This window comes from Vipera ursinii, assembly GCF_947247035.1.
Source record: "Vipera ursinii genome assembly, chromosome: 13".
NCBI lineage: Eukaryota > Metazoa > Chordata > Lepidosauria > Squamata > Viperidae > Vipera > Vipera ursinii.
This window is the reverse complement of record NC_139526.1, coordinates 2,186,666-2,208,740: the sequence shown is the minus strand read 5'-3', so window position 1 is coordinate 2,208,740 and position 22,075 is coordinate 2,186,666. Positions and strand designations below refer to the sequence as shown.

General features: G+C 46.1%; 1 protein-coding gene across 2 annotated transcripts in view; it reads right to left on the bottom strand.

Annotated features, from left to right (window-relative positions):
- Positions 1-12,234: 12,234 nt before the first annotated feature.
- Positions 12,235-22,075, bottom strand: part of PRKCB (protein kinase C beta) — a gene marked incomplete at its 3' end in the record, with an annotated part of 194,006 nt that continues 184,165 nt past the window's right edge. Inside the window, exon 17 of one of the 2 annotated variants that reach the window (XM_083373128.1) lies at positions 12,235-12,387. In XM_083373128.1, the coding sequence (XP_083229254.1) occupies positions 12,235-12,387 (153 nt within the window). Of the gene's footprint in view, positions 12,388-15,963; positions 18,062-22,075 lie in introns of those variants that run through there. The other variant, XM_083373127.1, reaches the window with a different exon arrangement.

Here is a 22,075-nt window from a genome sequence, read left to right as displayed (position 1 = left end):
GGTTCTGCCATACTCCTGGGGGGGAGGGGGAAGCTATGGGCGCTACAATGTATCCTCTCCGCTTTCCTCTACCTGCTTGCTCTTTGATCAGTTTCCCTTGCGGTCAACCTGGGCTGAGAAAGGAATGCATCTCTGGCCATCGGCCTTGTCTCTAGCTGCAGAAGAAGAGGCGGGAAGACCTAACAGCTAACAACCTTGGGTCTTATCAACCCCTGGAGATTGGCTTGTTTGAACTGACCAGATGGACTGTTGGGGTGGGGTTTGCCAGTTACTCTGTTAACCTATTGATTCGCGGGGAAAACTCTCGGATCCTGCCTTCTATGCCTGCTGTCTACTCTCCTAATAAAAGTTCCTTTTGGAATGAAGCTGTTCCAAGAGTTCTGCTTTCTTGGGAAGAGGGATTGAGGCAGGTCCTTACAATGATTGCAACATTTCGGTAAAACAATGCTCTAAACAGTGTTTCTCAGCCTTGGCAACTTGAAGATGTGTGAACTTCAACTCCCAGAATTCCTCAGCCAGCCAAGCTATATGAGAGGGGTGCTGATATATATGAATAATAGACATAGACGCGCAGTGGAAACTAGAAGGAAAGAATTGGAGAATGAAATAAAGGAAAAAGAAAAGGTTTTGATTTTGAACCCAGAGGATGTGAAGATCAAGGAGGCTATTAGATTGCTAAGAGGACAATTTGATAAACTAATGGCTGATCAAGTGGCGACCAATCTGCGGTTTGCTAGGCATAATACTTTTTGCAACGCTAATAAACCAGGCAGATGGTTAGCTTATAGACTGAGGAAAAAACGAAGGGCCTCTAATATAGATAAGATTGAGTATAAAGGAAGGGTTGTGTTTCAACAGAATCTTATTAAGGATGCTTTTGTGGATTTTTATTCGAAATTATATACTAAAGAGGAAATTAGCGCAAAAGATATTGATATATATTTGGAGAATGCTAGCATCCCGGCTCTTACGCAAACACAAAAAGAGGGGATTAATCAACTGATTACAGAAGAAGAAATTTTTACAGCAATTAAGGAATTGAAGCTGGATAAAGCACCAGGCACGGATGGCTTGACTGCGGCCTATTATAAAAATTTACAATTAGAGATGATAAAACCGTTAAAGGAGTTGTTCCAGACAATCCAGAGGGGGGGAAAGGTGCCACCGTCTTGGAGGACGGCTTTTATTTCTTTGATTCCGAAGGAAGATCAGGATGCTAAGTTAAAAATTATAGACCGATATCGCTTTTAAATACAGATTATAAGATATTTGCTAAGGTTTTGGCTAATAGACTGATGAGGGTTCTGCAACAGGTGATTCATGGGGATCAAACGGGGTTTATTAGTGGTAGGCAAATGAAAAATAATGTGAGACATATAGTTGATGTGTTAGAGTTTTTGGAAAGGAACAACCAGATCTCTGCAGCTCTAATCTTTTTAGATGCTGAAAAGGCTTTTGATCAATTGAATTGGCAATTTTTGTTGAAAGTTTTAGATAAAATGGATTTTGGGGAAATTTTTTTACAACCGATTAGGGCATTATATCAAAAACAAACTGCCCGAATTATAGTTAACAATAGCCTGACAGCAGTATGTAATATTGAGAAGGGCACAAGGCAAGGGTGTCCGTTATCGCCCTTGCTATTTGTGTTAACTTTAGAGATATTATTGGTTAAAATTCGGAATTCGGAAAAAATTAAGGGGATAAAAGTTGGAGATCAGGACTATAGATTGAGAGCATTTGCAGATGATCTGGTTGTTACAGTGACCCAGCCAGAGAACTCTGTTGTGGACCTGATGGAGATAATAACACAATATGGGAAGGTTTCTGGATTTAAAGTAAATATACAGAAAACCAAAATTTTGGCTAGAAATATGACGGTTTCACAGAAGGTTCTTTTAGAAGGATTAACTGGATTTGAGATTGTTAAAAGGGTTAAATATTTTGGGGTGATTTTATCACCCTCTAATACAAAGTTATATAAAAATAATTATGAAAAATTATGGGGGAAAATTCGAAAAGAATTGGAGAGTTGGGAAAAATTGCAATTGTCCTTGTTGGGACGGATTGCAGCAGTGAAAATGAATGTCCTGCCCAAATTTTTATTTTTATTTCAAATGATACCGATCTTTAAGAAAGATTCTAACTTGGAGGAATGGCAGCGTGGTATCAATAAATTTGTGTGGGCAGGGAAAAAGCCACGAGTTAAACTTAAGATTATGCAGGATACTCGTGAGAGAGGTGGCCTTAAATTGCCTAATTTTAAATTATATTATGAAGCTGCTGCATTAGTAGGAATAAGTGATTGGATTAATTTGACGCAACCGAGGTTATTAAATCTTGAGGGCCATGATTTGTTGTTTGGCTGGCATGCTTATTTGTTGTATGACAAGAAGGTAGACAACGTGTTTAGGGTGCATATTTTAAGACAGGCATTGTTGAGAGTTTGGAAGAAGTATAGACATAAGTTAAGTTGTAAGATACCATTGTGGGCAATTCCAAAACACGCAATAGAAAATATACATGCTGGCTTCAAACATGATGTGACTACCTACAAGGAGATTCTTAGTTTGGAAAGAAATGCTTGGTGTTTGAAATCATATAGCCTCTTGCGAGAAGAGAAGGTTGTCCAAAACTGGTTTCAATATACTCAGTTACGGGCCAGGTGGAAAGAGGACCAGAAAAATGGATTTGCAATGACTGATGAAAATTTGATAAAGCAAATTAGAAATCAGGGATCAGCACATATCAAACGGATATATCTTGCATTGATAGAGATTGATTCAGAAACAGAGCTTGTTAAGGATTGTATGATAAAATGGGCCCAAAATATTCAGGAAGTTATTACAATGGATACTTGGGAAAAGATTTGGGTCAGGAACGTAAAATTTACTCAAGCTCAAAATTTAAGAGAGAACTTTTATAAAATGTTTTATAGATGGCATTTGGATCCTAAAAAGCTTGCAAGTATGTATCCGAAGTATCAGCCTAAATGTTGGAGGTGTGGTGATGAAGATGCAACTTATTTTCACATATGGTGGACATGTAAGAAGGTTAAAGCCTTTTGGATAAAAGTGTGGTGGAATATGCAGAAGATTTTTAAACAGAGGATAAAGTTTTGTCCGCAACTTTTCTTGTTGGGAATAATTGCAGATGCTACAGTTGTGGACACTAAGTTGATGTTGAACTTAATTACAGCGGCAAGACTTTTGATAGGCCAATATTGGAAGAAAGAGGAACTGCCGACCATAGAAGAGTGGATTTTGAAGGTTTCCGACCTGGCAGAGATGGCGAAGATTTCGGCCTATTTGAAAGATCACTCGCAAGAACGCTATATTATGGAATGGAGAAAATGGATAGAGTATATCCAGAACAAGTATAGGGTTAAAAAGTTTTATGTAGCATTCGAATAAGTCTTCTTTCGTTTTCTTTTTTTTCTTTTTCTATTTTAGTTTTTTTATATATATTTTATATTGCTAAGGTTTGTCTTATCCTATATAAGTGAGAGAGTGATGGATTTTAGAATTTATAGTTGTTAGTGTATGATTGTTTATGATTGCTTTTTATATATATACCTTGTATTTAGCTCTGGGAAGTCGGGGGGGAGGGGGGGAGGGGGGGAGGTAGGGGGGGAGGAGGGAGGGGGGGAGGAGGAGAGGTAGGGGGGGAGGGGGGAGGGGGAAGGGGGGCTTTTTAAAGGAAAATTGTATTTTAAAACTTTTTAATAAAAAAAAAAAGAAGTTCACACATCTCCAACTGTACGGAGTTGGAAGTCCACACATCTTCGGGTTGCCAAGGTTGAGAAACACTGTTCTAGAAGCAGCACCTCAAATGCCTCCAGGAAAATGGTTTTCAGGCGTAAGGGCATGGAGCCCTCCCTCGGCATAGCTTCTCTTGCCTCTGGTCAGCCACCAAATGTCCATCAGCATGAGGGACACAGATGGGCTTCAGCAGTCCTTAGCAATGGACCTCCTGCTTGGCCCGTCCATTCAGGGCCTCTGGAAGACACGGAGATAGGCAGGGCCAATAGGTCGTTTGGGTGTCTCCTTTTCTTGGGTTGGACAATTATTTGTCCAGGATGGTACAAGGACTCCTGTTTTGGGCAGGGGATTGGACCTGAAGACCTCCAAGGTCCTTTCTAGTCTTAGGACTTGATGATTCTGATTCTTACTGTGTCACATCATACCAAAGTAATTCTCCTCATAGTTATTTGTCCATCTAAGTGGCACAGTAAAAAGTGGGGGAGCCCCAAGTACCAAAACCTGGGACTTTAACTGATAAGCTTTACTGCCCCCGAAGAGGTCCCTGGCCTCTGGGTTATGGGAAAATGACATTTCATTTATTCTCAATTGTACTAATTATAATCACATGTTGTTAACATGTGTGCAAAGTTCACAGAGCCTCCCAAGAAACAATGGGAGATCCTGCTTTGCTGGACCACAAAATCCCAACCGTTCTGGGATGGCTTGATTTGTGGCCGAGGAGAAAAACAGAATAGTCTGATATTCCCCAAAATATTATTATTATTATTATTATTATTATTATTATTATTATTATTATTATTATTATTATTATTATTATTATTATTATTAATATACCGCCCTTCTCCCGTAGGACCCAGGGCGGTTCACAAGGCAATTAAAACAATATAACAATACAAAAGTTAAAAACAAATTAAAATAAATTAAATTATCCTTAATTAAAATCTAAAACCCTTAACTCTATTTAAAAACCCAATTGCAATAGGTTAAAAATTAAAAGTTCTCAGTCCTGGCCGGAAAGCTCAAAGAGCCAGGTCTTCAGGTCCCGGCGGAATGAACAAAAATCAGGGGCAGTCCTGAGCTCTATGGGTAACTGGTTCCAGAGGGCAGGCGCGCCCACAGAGAAGCCCTCCCCCTGGCTGTCGCCCGCCGGCAATCCTTTGCCGGCAGCACCCTGAGAAGGCCCTCCCTGTGGGAGCGCACAGGATGAAGGGAGCTTGATGCCGGCAGCAGGTGTTCCCTCAGATATCCTGGACCCAGGCCATTTAGGGCTTTATAGGTCATCACCAGCACCTTGAATCTCACCCGGAGGGCAACCGGAAGCCAATGCAGCTCGCGGAGAAGAGGTGTTACATGGGAGTATCGGGAAACCCCCATCACAACCCGCGCGGCTGCCTTCTGCACCACTGAAGCCTCCGAGTGGTCCTCAAGGGCAGCCCCATGTAGAGAGCATTACAGTAGTCTAACTGGGAGGTCACGAGCACATGAGTGACTGTGCGGAAGGCATCCCGGTCCAGATAGGGCCGCAACTGGCGCACAAGGCGAACCTGGGCAAAAGCCCCCCTGGTCACGGCTCCTATATGATCTTCCAAACTGAGCCGTGAATCCAGGAGGACACCCAAGTTGCGAGCCCTATCGACGGGGGTAACACCTCACCCCCCCCATCATTAAAGGTGGAATAGGATGATTCACTCGAGATGCCTGTATGCACAGCCACTCAGTCTTGGCAGGATTGAGTCGGAGCCTGTTCCTCCCCATCCAAACCCGAACCGCCTCCAGGCAATGGGACATCACGTCGAGGGCATCACTGAGCTGGTTTGGGGTGGAAAGAAAAAGTTGGGTATCATCGGCGTACTGATGATACCCCACCCCAAAACCACGAATGATCTCACCCAGCGGCTTCATGTAGATGTTGAACAGGAGGGGAGAGAGGACCGACCCCTGAGGAACTCCACAAATGAGAGGCCTCGGGGCGGACCTCTGCCCTCCCGTCAACACCGACTGCGAGCGGCCCAGGAGGTAGGAGGAGAACCACCGCAAAACAGTGCCCCCCACTCCCAACCCCCTGAGACGCCGCAGTAGAATACCATGGTCGATGGTATCAAAAGCCGCTGAGAGATCTAAAAGGACTAGGACAGAGGAGCAACCCCTGTCCCGAGCCCGCCAGAGATCATTCACCAGCGCGACCAATGCCGTCTCCGTGCTGTGCCCGGGCCTGAAACCCGATTGGTACGGGTCAAGATAATCACAGAAGAGTAAACTTTGCACATTCTTAGTGCATGCTTTTGTCATTTTCTCCTTTAATGACTCAATTAGAAAATTACAATTTTGGAGAATTCCAGGGATGATATCCTAGGGTTTGGGGGGTCCTATTCAGGTTGGAGAGGTCCCCATGTTGTGAAATTATATTCCAAGCTGACACCAAATTAGGTGTTTACAAAATGCGCTCAGTGCCCGCTATTGGAGAGTTGATTCAGATATGAGTGAACTACTAGCTTCTCTTTAGGAAATACAGCTTGGCATCCCTCTTTGCAGCCATTTACAAGTTTGCTTTCAGGGTCTCTGATGCTGTCACATCACAGCCTCCTTAAATCTCCTAAATTTTTAGCCCAGCAGGAGAAAACAGTTTTAAATTTGATAGGACCGTGTAATACCTGAAGTTCTGGAAGGTTTGGTAAAATGGAGAGCCTTGGTGGAGCAGTGGGCTAATGCCTCCTTAAGTAACACCAGCTGCCTGCAATTAGTGCAGGTTCGCATCCCACCAGGCTCAAGGTTGACTCAGCCTTCCATCCTTCCGAGGTAGGTAAAATGAGGACCCAGATTGTTGGGGGCAATTAAGCTGACTTTGTAATAATGCCGCTTGTGTGTGTGTGTGTGAAAGCCCTAATAAGCAGGCATATACATAGAATGAAGGCTACTGCTAAGCTTGTAAGCCGCCCTGAGTCTTCGGAGAAGGGCGGGATATAAATGGAATTAAAAAAATAAAAAAATAACCCAATTGGCAGACCGAAAGTGGGCTCCCTCTTGTTTAGTGCAGGGGCAGCTTCTACTGTGTTTCCCCAAAAATAAAACCCAGTCTTACTTTTTTTTTGCCTCCAAAAGAGGCACTAGGTATAACAACAACAATAACAACAACAACAATGTTGGAAGGGACCTTGGAGGTCATCTAGTCCAACCCCCTGCTCAGGCAGGAAACCCTATACAATTTCAGGCAAATGGCTGTCCAGTCTCCTCTTAAAAACTTCCAGTGTTGGAGCATTCACCACCTCTGGAGGCAGGTTGTTCCACTGGTTCATTGTTCTCACTGTCAGGAAGTTTCTCCTTAGTTCTAGGTTGCTGCTCTCTTTTCATTCTTTTTTTTATTCTTTTTCTTTATTTTCGGAGGTTGTCTTACCCGCTTACCTCAGGACTGCCACAGCCAGTTCTCTCATGCCCCGACCCGACACCTGTCTCACCGCCATCCAACTTCTTCTGCAGCCGCTCACAGCAGGAGGCCACCTGGCGCATCACGCTGGTGCCACCACTTGTAGCAGGATGCCATGTGGCAAGCTGTGCCACGGTGCATGTGAGCGGAGGCACCGGTGTGATGTGCCACGTAGCCTCCTGCCACAAGTGGCTGCAGAAGTCAGGCAGTGGCATGACAGGTGTTGGGATGTGGGAGGTGTGGTTGCAACAATCCTAAGGTAAGCAGGTGCAGTGTATGTGGGGCAATTCCACCTCCAGTTTGATTTTTATGGGTGTGCCTCGCCCCACCTCGTACAACCAGACATTGGGATGGGCAGGGTCTTAACTAGGGCTTATTTTGGGGGTAGGGCTTATATTAGGTGCAAATGTATAAATCAAGCTAGGACTTATTTTGGGGGTGGGGCTTATGTTGGGGAAAACAAGGTAGGATATCCAATTAACCTCCCCCAAAATGCTGCTGTCTGGAGAGAGAGAGAGAGGGATGGAAGTAAAGAAACAGTCCAGGAACTCTCACCCCTCCATGCTTGCAGGTCAATGTTCAGTTTGCTTCACATCCCATTAATTCCCTAGGCCAGGGCTAGGCAACCTCGGCTCTTTGATGACTCGTGGACTTCAACTCCCAGAATTCCTGAGCCAGCTATGCTGAGGGGAAAGGGAGAGGTTTCCAAGCTGAGCCATGCTGGCTCAGGAATTCTGGGAGTTGAAGTCCACGAGTCATCAAAGAGCCCAGGTTGCCTACCCCTGCCCTAGGAGGAAGAGGCAACTGGCAGGTGGGTCAAAGCATCCGCATTGCAGTCAGGTGGTGCCCGAGAGTCTTTCAAGATTTCCGAGAGGCGGGTTGTTGTAAGTACTCACAATCTGTGGAGGATGCGATGAGATCAGCCTTTGGCCCCTGAAAGATGCTCTACAAGGATTAATGTACCACCCCACACATCAAAGGCCTCTAGGCCTCTCTCACGCTTGCGTGCCTGGACATGTGTGATCATGATCCTTGCCCAATTCCCCCACCCTTACCTGATCCAAAATGTCCTTTTTTGGCAGAGAATTATGCCTAATGGCGTAACAGTTAGTAACAGCAGCCGTGAAGAGAGAGGTTTGGGCTAACATAAACAGTTCAATTAAGTTACTGAGTGTGCACCTGCCTTAAAAAAAAGCATGATAAGAAATAGCACGGAAAACAGAGATGCTGGTATCCTAATGCCCTTACCTGAATCTCTGGTGAGACTGCAGCTGGGTTATCGTGGGCGCTGCTCCGCCTCAAAAGGAGATAGTGGAGCTGGAGAAGGCTCAGAGGAGGTCAACTCAGAGGGTCAAGGGGCTGCAGCAGTTTCTTTATGAGGAAAGATGCTATCCATTGGGGCTCTTGGGTAAGACAGGAATGATTGCGCCATACAAAATTGTGCACGGTGTGGATACGGTGGACAAGGGAATTTAGTGTCCCCTTCCCAAATGCTCAACCAGAGACCACCCAATGACATTGAAATCCTGGAGTTGAGAGGCAGGGGCCCAATCCAGCACGGCACTCCTTATCCTCTTATGTGTATGAAACCACCTCTTATTTCAGCCCTGTCTCTCTTCATTACCCAGAATCTCTAGATAGTCTTGATAGCAGCCCAAAGCTCAATTCACATTTTTGTGAAGGAGTAGGGATTCCTGGCCTACCTCTGGTCCCCCCCCTGCTTCTGGCAAGGCAGCTCCTTTGGAGCAAAGGCCGGCCTTTGGGAAGAACCACAGGGATCCATTAATGTTATTTCAAGTCGCACGAATGTGTAATTACAGAGTTGTTCACGAGCAGAGAAGCTGCCTGGGCCTGCTGCCCATTCCACAACTGTACCCACTGAAGAAGTGAGGACAGAGACAGCTCCTGGCATGTCCAGCATAACATTGGCACTGAGGAGCTCATGCAGAGAGGCCACAGAGCCCCTGGGTCTTGCGACGTGTGTCTCCCAAATGACAGTTTTCTCTGGGGCATCACCCTGCTTATTCTATCTTGACTTTTGAGATGTAGCAGCTTCTGCAATTCTATCTGACCCTTTAAAGCACGGGTGTCAAACTTGTGATGTCACAACTTTGTTCCCATTGCCGGCAATGGGACGGGTGCGATTTTGGCGGGATGCATCCGGCCTGCAAGCCAGCAGTTTGACACCGCTGGTTTAAAGCATTTCTCAACCTGGGCAACTTGAAGATATGCAGATTTTAGCTCCCAGAATTCTGTGGCCAGCGGGTTGTCTTGATTAAACTGAAGCCTCTCCTTGAGATTGGGAGAGCCGTGGAAGGGCAGCCGAGAGCTGACAAGATGGGCCTGCAGGGGAGCTGAGGGTCTCATTCTGCAAACACACATCTGAGGGGAAAAGTGTGTCACTGGGCTTTTAGCTTCCCAACCTTTTTGTCTGTTCCCTTCCACCCCAAGGCTCTGGTCCAAAGCCGTCTCCTCGGAAGGAAGGCCCACGGAGCACCCAGGAAGGAACCCACTGTCTTTGGTGCTGCCAAACACATTCCCATTTGAAGGCCTTGCCTGAGTTTCAAAACACAGTCTGCTGACGTTTTAAAGTTAGAAAGAATGGAAACAAGATGGAGCCCACATCCACCAAAGTGTTTAACTCCACAGTAATATATTTGAAAATATGATACATGCTCCCCAAATTAAGAATATCTACATAGAAGAATTCAAGGTGGCTTCAGGCAAAATATGGAAGTTGTGAAAAATTAGGTACTCTGACACTGAGGTGGCTGCAGAGCATGGCCAACCCTGACCAGTTTCCTGGAACCCTTGGCTGCTGGTTTCTCTCTTCTCCCAAGAGCAAATCTCAAGGGCCCGTGGAGACAGGAGGCCGGAGCTACTCCCCTCCTCGCCTGGCACGGTCCCCTCTTTTGTTAACAGCAGGAAGCTGGACTCTGCCTGCCAAGGACTGGCATTGCCTCCCTTTGGGCTGTCCTTTTCACTCATCTCTGTGCCCCCAATTCTGAGATCTTCTTACAGGTATTCAAGTGAATTAAGCCATACTCTCTTCAATGGATTATTGCCAAAGGGTGGTGGTGCTGGGGAGATGGGCTCACGGTTTGGTCTCCGAGGGCAACTGGTTGTAAAAGGAGAGTCCCAAGTCCGAAGCTGCCATCCCTGTCCAATTTTCTGCAGCCTCCAGACTTTTGTCCAGGCCAACGTGCCATCCTCCTGTGAGGCAGAAGTCCTCCTCAACTTCCATGGGATCAGGTTGTCTGACTTCAGAAGTTCTCTGTTGCCCTGCCCTTCGCTGAGGTGGCGAAGAACTTTTTGTTTCTCCATAGCTTTAGTAAAAGGAGGCAGAGCAGAATAATCTTCCCAGAATATTTACAAGAAATCTATTTCTGACACACACAGAACATTAAGCCTTTGCATCAGGAGAGAACTCAATATCAGTCAAACAAACAAACAAAACAAGAAGGCACTCCAGGAAAAACAGCCTGCAATTTGTCATTTGGACACAACACGAATAAAGATATATTTTTTTCCAGAGACACCTGCCTTCCTCTTTGGGCACGTTGGCATTTTTCAGCCGTTAAGAATGTTGGTACCAAGTAATACAAATACTGGCAAGATTCTAAAGACAGCACTTGGAGAGAACACATAAGGTTTGGTGGGACCAGTTGTGGAAATAGCAGACCTTGGAAAGAGTTTGTGTAGTTTCAGATGCCTGGAGAAATTAGTCAGCGCCGGAATCCAGGTTATATCAGATAAAATCAGCTCAAATGTGTTGTCCTCTCCTGTGAACACACACTCCACCATATGCTCAAGTCACCAAAGAAGGAGTGGGGGGGGGAATTTTGCTAATTCTTCCAGAATGATTAACAGCCACCATTTCACTCTTGTGGAATGGGATCCTTCCAGTGGTGGGATTCAGCCAGTTTGCACCACTTCAGCAGAAGCGGTAGCTAATTTTTTGTTGACCAAGCCCAGAATGGACTTCCGGAAGTGGCATCCACACAAAGAATCAGGTGTTCACATATTTGAATCCCACCACTGGATCCTTCCCCCCACCCACCCACCCATTCTCTGGAATTGCTGCAAATTGTTAAAGAGCTGGTGGGCTAGAATGGTGGCTGAGCCCTGAGTGGGGCAGCCTCCAAATTGAAACCAATAAATAATAACATAAGCAAGTTTGTTTTTCAAAGCCAGATTTAACCAAAGACTGCAAATTGCCCTAGTGACGTTTAAATGCTGTCTTATTATTTATTTTCTTCTTTTTGGCTTCTTTCCTCAAAGCAGCAGAGCCCTCAGCTACACTACAAGTAAACCCTCCAACTGTATGAATTTGGGGTTGGAAAGGAAATTTGGTTCTAAAGGTGTGTTCACAGCCACTAAAGAAGGAGATGTTCATTTTGGAAACAACTGGAGGACACAAAGTTCCCCACACCGACAGAAGATTTGGTTCTGGCCTGAACAACAGGTTGTTTGGGGTGTGTGTGTGCGTGTGTATCAATAATGGTGCATAATATAAAAGGGGGTGGGGCCACCATGTTGACTTTTTGGATTCTTGGACATCTTGGAACAACAACCCAAAAATAATATGGGGTCACAGCTGCAGCCGTATGTGGGGAGGGTATAAAGCATGCTTAGCATTCCCAGACAGAAAAAGAATCAGTGTTTCAGTTTCAGAGAAATTGCAAAACACAAAAACAGAAGTAAGTCTGGTACTTTGAGACCATAGTCTTGAAATCAGACAGAAACATCCTGGCTGGAGATTCTGAGAATGCCGGCCACTCTTTACCTAGAACAAGCGGGAGTCCCTCCATGGATTGGGGTCTCTCTACCATTTGTGCATACAGAGGGAGACAGAAAACAGCCAGCCACCCCTGCTCCTACCTGGGATCATGGGCACCATCAACCCCGGAAGACTTAAGACTGTGAGAGCATGGGTGGGTTCAGGTGTACACTCCCCCCCACACACACAGACACACACACACACACACGCACAGAGCATCCTGGGGTTCAGCCCTATGAATACAACAGTAGGAATATTTGCCAGGCGGCCTAAACGTGAATAACAAACTCAGGATTAGTGTAGGAGAAGCCTGCAAACTCATTCTGGTCCAAATTCATGATGAAGAGTTTGTCGGTGGGCGTGAGTTCCACGGGCTGCCTCGTGAACTCCTTATCGAAGTTGGAAGTGTCGTGTTTGTCTTTCTGTTGGATGAAAAAGCAAAATAATTAAAAGCGGTGCGGAGGAAGACACAAGGAGGAGCCCCAGCAAAAGGGGCCACATCACCCAAGCGCTGGGAAAGGGTGAGGAGGTCCCACTGCCATCGCCTGGCTAGGGGCACCTCTCCAGATCAGTACTTACACAGAGGCTCTGCCGGTGCCGGACGAAGCCACCGCAAGGCTTCCAGAACAGCCAGGGGCCCAGCATGGATGGAGCGGCGGCAGCAGCGGAATGGAGGAAGGGTCTCCATTTGCTGAGTAGCTCCACCCTGCAGTGGGGCCCTCAGATTGACTCCCCTGCAACCAAACTGAGAACTGCCCCGAGTTTGGGGGCAGCGTGGGGAGCCACAGGGAGCACCGGTGGAGAAAGACAAAACGGGAGCTTGACTGACCATGAGGCTGAGTCTGTATCTGGGCCTGCACTCTGGTGATCAGGAAGTTGACTCCCTTACTGCATTGGCAGCCAGGGACTTTGTTTCGGGGAGAAACTTGAAGTATACCCTGTAGAGCCCTCCATGGCTTGGGCCCTGGTATCCCAACCGGATTCAGCCTGGTTGTTAGGACACGGAGGGAGCGGCTTCTCATTGTCCCACCTTCCTGGGTTGCCCAGGCAGCTAGAAAACACTCCTACGGGATGGGTTTCCCAAGGTGATCGAGCTGCCCTCCCAGGAATTTTAAGAAAATATGAAGAATAGAGATTTTTTTGAACATCACCGGTGCCTCTTCTTGTTCTTAATACTTCTGCTCCTAGGTGGGTTTCACTTTCATGATTTGGATTTTAAGTTGCTTAAATTCTGTCGTTATTTTCATTGTGATGTAAGGTTTTACACAATACAGTGACATTGTAGTTGCCAAGAGTCGAGAGATTGTGATGGGATAAAAAAAAATCAAGCAAACAAAACAATATACAAACACAGGATTAGCAGATACAGACGGCCAATCAAATTCTGCTTTTTTGTTGTCTGGTCAGCGACATCCTGACCTAGAAATGGGAGGTTTTAACACCAATTTTTGATGAATGGATTTCTGTCTCATGGCTGTGTTCAGGCAGCGCTCTTAATCGGCTAGTTATATAGTCGTTCTGTTTTGTGTGCAGCTGAGAATGCTTTTTAGGGTTATCATCAAGTGGTCAAAAAAATAGCAGGCCAATCAGTAACACATTGAAGAGGGTACAAGGAAATCCACTGTATTAATAGAGTAACCACAACGTAATACTGGTAGTTCCAAAGGAAAGAAAAAGAATGCAACTCTGAGGTGGTGTTAATGAAAGGGCCACCTTAGCTGTGAGGTGGCACTTTTCAGATGCATTTCAGAACAACAAATGAATTCATTTGGAATTAATGCCAAAATAACTAGGATTGTTCTCCTTGTCTGGTCCTGATCAAACCATCTTAAATACTACAGTCCTGCTATTTTGAGAGGTGACACAGGGGCTACATGCTGTGCAAGGAATGGGACAACTCATCACAGCCAACTCGCTGTGGCCAACTCACCACGGCCAACTCACCATGGGACAACTGAATAATTTAATTTAATTATTTAAAATGAATTTTAAAATATTTTAATTTTTGTCATTCACATTTTATTTTGTCCCTCCTTCTGCATCTTTTCTTTGATGATTCTATTCTGCCATTTCTTTCATATTAGTGTAACTCTTGTCCCGTGGCGAGTTTGCTGTGCCGAGGTGGCTGCAGTGAGCAACACAGATCCCCCATTTTGCTTTGAACATTTGTGTGGAAACAAGCACAGAGCTGCAGGAAAGGCAAAATTCCCCTTCAGCTCAACTATGCAAGCTCCCCTAGCTTTCTACCTCACCGTTGCTCCACCTAGGAGAATCCCCCACAATCTGGTGCTAATCTGGTGTTGGACAGAATCCCACCATGACAAGGGCCAGGGGAGTTCAGTCCAAGGCCCGAGACTGGGCAAGGCTGCTCTAGGCCAAAGAAAAACCCAGCAGGACAGCAGCCCTCCTTATCCTAGCTGGTTGTGTCTGTTATTACTGAAGGGTAAAGACAATTATTGATCGTGTGGACATGAAGAAGCCGGAGGGAGAATGTTATGTCCTGAAAACTGTGTCTCATCGGTTTCCTTAAGAAGGCTTACGAGGAATGTGTGACTTCCCCTGGGTCACCTTCCCCGTGTTTGTCTCATAGTCACTCAGTGGGAAGTGCGGAGGGGCGCAATTTATTTTTTGGGTCTCTCTCCTGCTTTCTCTCCTTTGTGAACTCTGCTAATTGCCCGAAAGGACAACCGTCTCCGAACAAAGCGGCGGGCCGATGGCGAGTCACGGGATGACCACATGCTGCCTGATGTGACAGAGAAGCTTTTGGGGAGGTGTGGGACCTTAGCCAAAGCATCCCTCAGAAAACATTGCTCTTTGAAAGAGCCAGTAAAGGAAGGGTGGCGTTGTTTGTAAGCATCAGAGAAAACGGAGGCACCTTCATCATTTGGACCAAGAAAAGAACAGCCCTTTCGGTTTCCTTAGGCACCGTCTGAATATTTGGGAAGACGTCAAGCTCATGCCATCTCCAAGCAACAATGCCACGTAACCATCAAGTGTTGCCACTGGCTTTGATGGTGCAATTTTCAATTGCTTAAGCTCCCGAATCCTCAGTTGACTGAGGACTCCGTGTCCTTGGACCGAGCAATGGGAAGGAGAAGAGCATGAGTGCTTCAGAGGCTACCCATTGCTGAGGAGTTGGAGTGTTAAGCAATGGGCTCTTATCCCCACGTTCTCCAGGTAAGTGCCACATGTATTGCTCCAGAGTTGCATTCTCTCTGAAACCATCATCTCAAGGGTGCTGGATTTTAAATTTTGAGTTAGAGGGTATCTTTTAGGGAATGGAGTCCTATTCCTGCTCAATGCAAGAACCCTAAAGAATCATAGAAAGATTCTGGGGTTTTCTATTCAGAATTTTTAACACTCTTGATGCAGACCACCCAATATTTTTTTAGAGTTGAAGCTAAAAACACCCACATCAGAAATTTCAATCTCTTACACAGGGCTTTCTTCTTGACTTTTTTTTAAAATTGAGGTTAACATATATTTCTAAAGAAGTATCCTAAAATCTTGCTAAAAGTTCATTTTGAAGATCATGATTAGATTTCACATGTCAAGTTCAACAGTTTTGGCCCTGATGGTTTCTAAAAAGTAATAAATGTAATGTAACTGTTACTGCTGTCAGATTTGAACATCTGAGCAGAGATTTTGCTTTCAAATTGTTCCCCTCTCATTGAAGACCTGTTTTAGAATAAATTGAGGTTTCCTCAAAATAATATTTACTTTTTATTTTATAACTTTCTGGGGGGGAAAAGTTGGCATAACATAAACAACTCAAAAGCAAACTGCTAGTTGCATACCCCACAAGCATGACATGGGAAAGAACAAAAGAGAAATAATAATCCAAACTGCAAAGGAATCTTTCTTTCTTTCTTTCTTTCTTTCTTTCTTTCTTTCTTTCTTTCTTTCTTTCTTTCTTTCTTTCTTTCTTTCTTTCTTTCTTTCTTTCTTTCTTTCTTTCTTTCCTCTTCCTCTTTCTCAAAAACACAGACAACTTCAAATTCCAGCAGAAAATATTTCTTATTCTCAGAAGAATATTAGCCAAAACAAAAATATTTTACAGCTTCAGTCAAGTTACACACAAACCTTTTGGGTTTTAAATATCAGCTTAATTTTAGTAAAATACTAAATTTTTGACACAGATCAAGCACGGTGGGACATATGGAGTTTGTTAATTTGGCAGCTGGACAAACGGCACCCCCCCCTCGCCCCCTCCCCCCAAACACTTGCAAAGGTGCCACACAGGGTTGATATGAATTAAACGTAAAAACTGTAACATGGAATGGTAGATACGAGGTTGACCATTGACTCCGAGAGGTTCAGAGGGAATTCGGGTGGCCAGGCTGGGGTCTCCTGAGACTAAGTGGTGACATTTTGCTGAAATGTGCCTGCTTATCAGGGCAGGGCAACCTGGGCTAAAAAACAAACAAAACCCAGAAGTGGCTCCATAAACTCAACGCCAGCAGTGTCCAGGCTCAGCGATTCCCAGGGTCAATCACCCCCCTCCCCGTGGGAACCCTTCTCCTTCTCTTCTCTTCTAGTACTGAAAGCAAATCAGGGCTCTCAATACTGACCGCCTCTGGAGGAGCTTCCTGGCGCATTGCCTTTCCCTCCCCTGCAGCCACGTCCCCCCCACAAAGCCTGGGGTTCCCCCTTCTCCACTCTCCAGAAACACTGAACCCCGTCTTCCACTGGGCCAGGTCACAGGGTCCAACACCGGCAGCGGTTTTCCATCCTCCCAACTGCCTGTTCTTCACTGAACTGGGCAAGCCAGGAAGCTTCCTTCTTCCTCAAAATGAGGCTCTTCTCTTCCATCTGAGACCTTTAGGATCCGCTCTCCTTCATGCTAGCACCATCCAGAGATTCCCCCCAGGAAACCTTCCCTGCTATCTGCAACGATGTCCTCAGCATTGCTGGGTGAGAGCAGACAGTGTTTGTCTCTGTGTCCTGCTTATGATTTTCAGTTAGCCTCGGGAAGGCCAGATCCAGTTCCGGGACTTCTCTTATGTGTGAATTTACTAATGCGAATAAATGGAATAGTTAAGGGGAACATGAGAAATGGTGATGGCACAACTGAAGGTGGATGTTATGGAATTCCTATGGGGGGGTGTAAGCAACTTCAAACCCGGTCCACATGGGGACAGAAGCTGCCTCCTTCTGCCTCCCTCACATCATCTAAACTGGCATGACTTCCTTCAAAGGGTCTGGAGACCATCCCAGTCCCTCATCTCAATTCCCTAGGATTCCTGGGAATAAGAATAATAAACATCCTGGAGTATGAACATCTACAGAAAGGCTTCGTGGATTCACTGAGGTTTGGGGACTAAATACAGGCCGTACCCAAAGGCCTCTGGCAGCCAGTTCCGAGTCATTGTGACTTTTGCAGGTGCCATGGAAATAACAAGAGAGTTGTCTCTCTGTACAGATGGGTTTCACATCAACGTCGCCAGAAGGCAAGGAGGCAGTGATGCTGCAAGGGACAAAGAAGCTGAGGCAAGTTCCATCTTGCAGAGCCAGACCAGGTCCACTCCTTTTGCAAACTGCTTCCTCGGGAAGAAGCCCAGTGGGGAGAAGAGGAGAGCACCACTGAACGATGCTCAAGATCCAGAGGCGTTTCCCTAACTTCAAAGGAAACGGGTTTCTCAACTCTTGCCTCCTGCCCAGAGTGGTTCAACCTCCAAGGTAACCTGGTCTTTAGACTCACAGCCATAACGCCTGAGTCGCTCTTTCTCCCGCCTGTGCCACCGATGCAACAACACTCAGTTGCAGCTCAAGTCTTTGAAGGATGGTCATTCCAGTATCACCACAAAAGGAAAAAAAAAAGAATCCAAAGCATGACAGCTAATGGTTGCAACAGAGGGTGCCACCACACAGCAGCCGGGACCAAATGGAAACGGTCATGGGTGTGCAAGGGGTGGGGGGAGGGGGAGGATGGTCTACTTAGCTCTTGACTTCTGGCTTAAAAAACACAGAGTTAAGAAAAGAAAAGCCTTCAAATTCTGATTGGTCAATGTTCCTGATGACTTCCTGGTCAGGTGGAGTTAAGACAGGTGGATGGCGAGTGAAAAACCGGTCGAAGTTTTCAGCATTGCGTCCGCACTATGAAAGGGGAAGAAAAGAACTCATGGCAGGTGGCAAAAAAAGGAAAAAGAAAAGAAAACCTGAATGCAAAAGTTGGATGCAGCTTGTTATGTCCCTCTTGCAGCCTCGCCACCCCCACCCCCACCGCCCTGCAATCCGGGCTGCAGAAGCAAGTCATTCCTCGTGAGCAAAATGAGAGAACCAAACAGAATCGATGCAAAATCCTTATGGCCCCAGTGACAGCAGGCAGCAACCCGGAATCACTTAAGTCATGGATATGCTGGGGAGCTGGAGACTCTCAGCAGGCCTCAGCAAGTAACTGCAGGAGGAGAATGGATGGCGAGGCAATTACTTGCAGGGCTCTGCCGGACACATGCAAGGCTGTACATGCAGGGCTTCTCTGGCTGGTCAAAAAACAAATAAAGGCTGCCTTGTACTTCTATCCCACTCTGGTGCCCAGTTCGCCAGGGCTTGCCATGCACAAGACCCCCAGAGAGTTTCAGCCAGGGCTGCAGCCGCTTCACACAGGATGCCGGGCATTGAGCACCAGGTGTGTTTTTTCTCTTTTACCTGCATGCACGCTGGCCACTCCACGGTGAACAGCGAGGGCCTTTCGACATTGAAAAAGCATAAAGAAACTGAGCGGACAATTTTTCTGAAATGAAAAATTCTCCAGCCGTTTCTTCAGAGAAAGGCAGCATTGCAACTGTATTGAATTGGGTGCCTCGGTGGGAGAAGGGGCCACCCTGATGTGTTTCTTGGGGATTTAACGGAGTTAAGGCATCAGGCTAGAAACTGGGAGAGTGGGAGTTCTAGTTCCACCTTGGGCGCAAAGCCAGTGGAGTGACCTTGGGTCAGTCACTTTCTCTCGGCCATAGGGAGGAGGCTACGGCAAAGCAATTCTGAAAAACCTTGCCAAGAAAACTGCAGGGACTTGTCCAGGCAGCCTCCGAAAACCAGACACAATTGAAGGGAAGAAAAAATATTAGAGGCTAGTCTGTTAGGAAATGATTGCACGTAGACGGTGAGCATGTTTACACCCATCTCTTCTCCCTCTTGTCATTAGTAAGAGCAAGATACCACTCAATCCATCAGAATTTCTCTACCCTCCCCCTTTTGCTTTGAAAGACATTTCAACTCAAATTTGCCTTTATAAATTGAATAGCAACTTGTAGGAAAACGCAGGAGAACTTTTTTGCCTGGCAACTGAAGGCAAGCAGTGGGAATCCCATTTGACCAGACCCATTTGAAATGACCAAGCTGTAAACACTGGTTGTCAGTCACGAAACCCTGGAGAATGCTGCAGATGCACCAAACAAGAGCCCTGGGTCCAGAAAATAAGATGAAAGAAGGAAGGAAATACTTCTCTGGCAAACTGGTGCAGTGTTGTCTGCAGGTAAAGAACTCCCTGATCCAGAAAATCAGACATAATGTGAACTGGATTCCGTCTGAAACTTTTCCAGCTGAACAAGCTGCTAAAAACCTCCCAGTGACTCTGCAAGAGGGCTTTAGATTTTCATGACCAGGCAAGGACTGCATGCTAGTCCATGATTCAAACTCAACATTATACTGCAAGTGTGTTTTTCTTTGAGTGCAGTCCCCTTTTGGGGGTCCTTTACAACCTTCCGGCAAGACAATAAAAGTCAGAGCAGCAGCAGATTCACCTGGCAGCTTTTTAAAAGGATGGAGGAAATTTCCACATAGGGTGATGCCTGCTTTGAACCCAGAACCCTTCTAGAAGGATTCAAGCGCCATCAGCCAAATACAATGAGAAGATCAGCTCAAGCAGCCATGATACCACCTGGCAGCATAAGAAGTGAGCCACCCCCAACTCTTACTTGCTGGAGAAGAATCTGAAGCTTTTGATTTGGTTACCCGCAGCTGGGATTCTTCATCCACAATTCCAGCAGTTGGACTGTCCAGCCTCCAGATCTTACCTTGGAAGCCGAGACGAGAAGCTACCAATGGAAGAGACAGAGCAGCCTTCGAATGGTTGAGCTGATTAAAGGCTTGCCAGTCCCGTTGGCCTCGCAGTGACGGGCTCTTCTTTCACGGCTGCTTTGATCAAAGCAACGGCAGAGCTTCCCTTGCTTGGCGTGAGGCTTCCAAGGTGAAAGTGGAGCTTCAAAGCTTCCCTCTTCCCTGCTCGTGTACACAGCTTGAAAGCTCATTCCGCCCCGTTGGTGGCTCTTCGCTGACACTTTTCAAGCCCCCTTTATGGCTTTTAGCCACCGTTCACTGAGACAAATGGATTTGCATCATCCGTAAACTGAAAGGTAGGAACTGAAATCATTCGAGGCTGATCCAAAGGTGCTTTTTCCAAAAGGCGACTGGACTTTCTTGGTTTTGTCGCTGAAAACATTTTGCTTCTCGTCCAAGGAGCTTCTTCAGTTCTTGAAGAGAGAAGCGAAACGTTTCCAAAGACAAAACCAAGAAAGTCCAGTCGCTTTTTGGAAAAAGCACCCGTGGGACAGCCGTGAGACCTGGATGACGGAGAGTCTCCGTAGACATTCAAGGCTAACCTTTGCACACCTCTTCAGCCTCTCACAGTTGCTGACTGGAGAAAGGTGATGTTGCCCTGAGCTTTTGGGCCATAGCCACTGCACAAAACTTCACCCACACACCAGATTCCAAGAAGAGGCCAATCACATGAGAGCAACACCCTGAAACACGGTCCCTGCCTCCTCACCAGTCAGCCTGCAATCTCCCAGCCAGCCCAGCCAGCCGCCATTCAGAATTTCCTTCCTGGGAAGCAGCTCCAAGCACAGCCAGGGCTCTGGTCAACAAGAAGGCCAACAAGGGGGCATGGAAGTGGGGGGGGGAGCGGTGGAAGCACAACCAAGAAACACAACACACACCCCCCACCAATATTATGGTGATTCCTTACCACCATTTTCTGGACAATCTAATTTCCTTACCTCCTTTCCCTCCTCTTCTCTCTCCAGAAACAGAACATCTTCAGTAGAGAGTAGCAGATAATCTAAGACATCATCCCTCTACGAGGCCCATATGTCCAAATTCAAACACAGCATTTTTAGTGCACATGATGATAAGCAGAGTCGGGTTCCAGAAATGCTTCCTTCTCTTTCTTCAAGACACAGGGTGGCAATTTCAGTACCAACAGAAGGGAATGTTTGTGGTTCAGGAACTGTGGGGTCCAGGGTGTTCTCTGAGCTGGGTGGTTTGCTTCCAGACGTTTCATTATCCATCTAAGTAACACCATCCGTGCTAGACGGGAATGGGTTTCCTCTATGTTTATTCACAACTGACTTGTCCTGTTGGTGTTGGTACTAGAGTGTTCTTGGTGGTTGCTTGATTAGGCTGTTGTTTACTGTTCAATTTTATTTTGTCTGAGTTGGTTGTTATAAAAGAGAGTAAACATCACTCTCCAGTAGCAGTGATGATGTTACCTAGTTGGGTAATGAAATGTCTGCAAGAAAACTGAGAGCACCAAGGACTCAAAGTTCCCTTGGCTTCCTTCTCGCAAGGGGTTTTGGCTTTTCCCTGGCCCTGTTTTTAGCAGAAAAGCCTGGGAGAGGAACATCTGCACGCGCACACACACCCGCCCTTCTGTGCAACAGGAAGGCCTGGCATATTTGGATTGTCTGACCGAGAACACAGAGGCCAGATGGCACTGAGGCAAAGCTGCACGCTAAGGCATCCTTCCAACCACTACATTCTTCCTGTTGGCCTCCTCAGGGTGGGGTGACAAAAGAAGATGGTTGTCAGAATTGCCAACGTAATGCAAGGAAAATATTTTGCACATTCTTTGGTCTTTCATCGTGCTCAGTGTTGCAGTGACCCAAAGGCCGCTGGGAAGCGGCTACATCTGGAAAGGTGGAATCTCTTCACCTCCCCAGGTGCAGGAGCCCAGCATCAAACCTGTCCCACTTTTTGCACCGAAAGGCTCTGTTGAATTGAGCGTACGTGTCTTCTGAAGAAAAATGCATTAAAAAGTCTTTAATTACTGACTGTGTAAAATAATTTACATTATAATATAGCTATATGTATCTCCTTATCTTGTTATTTTTA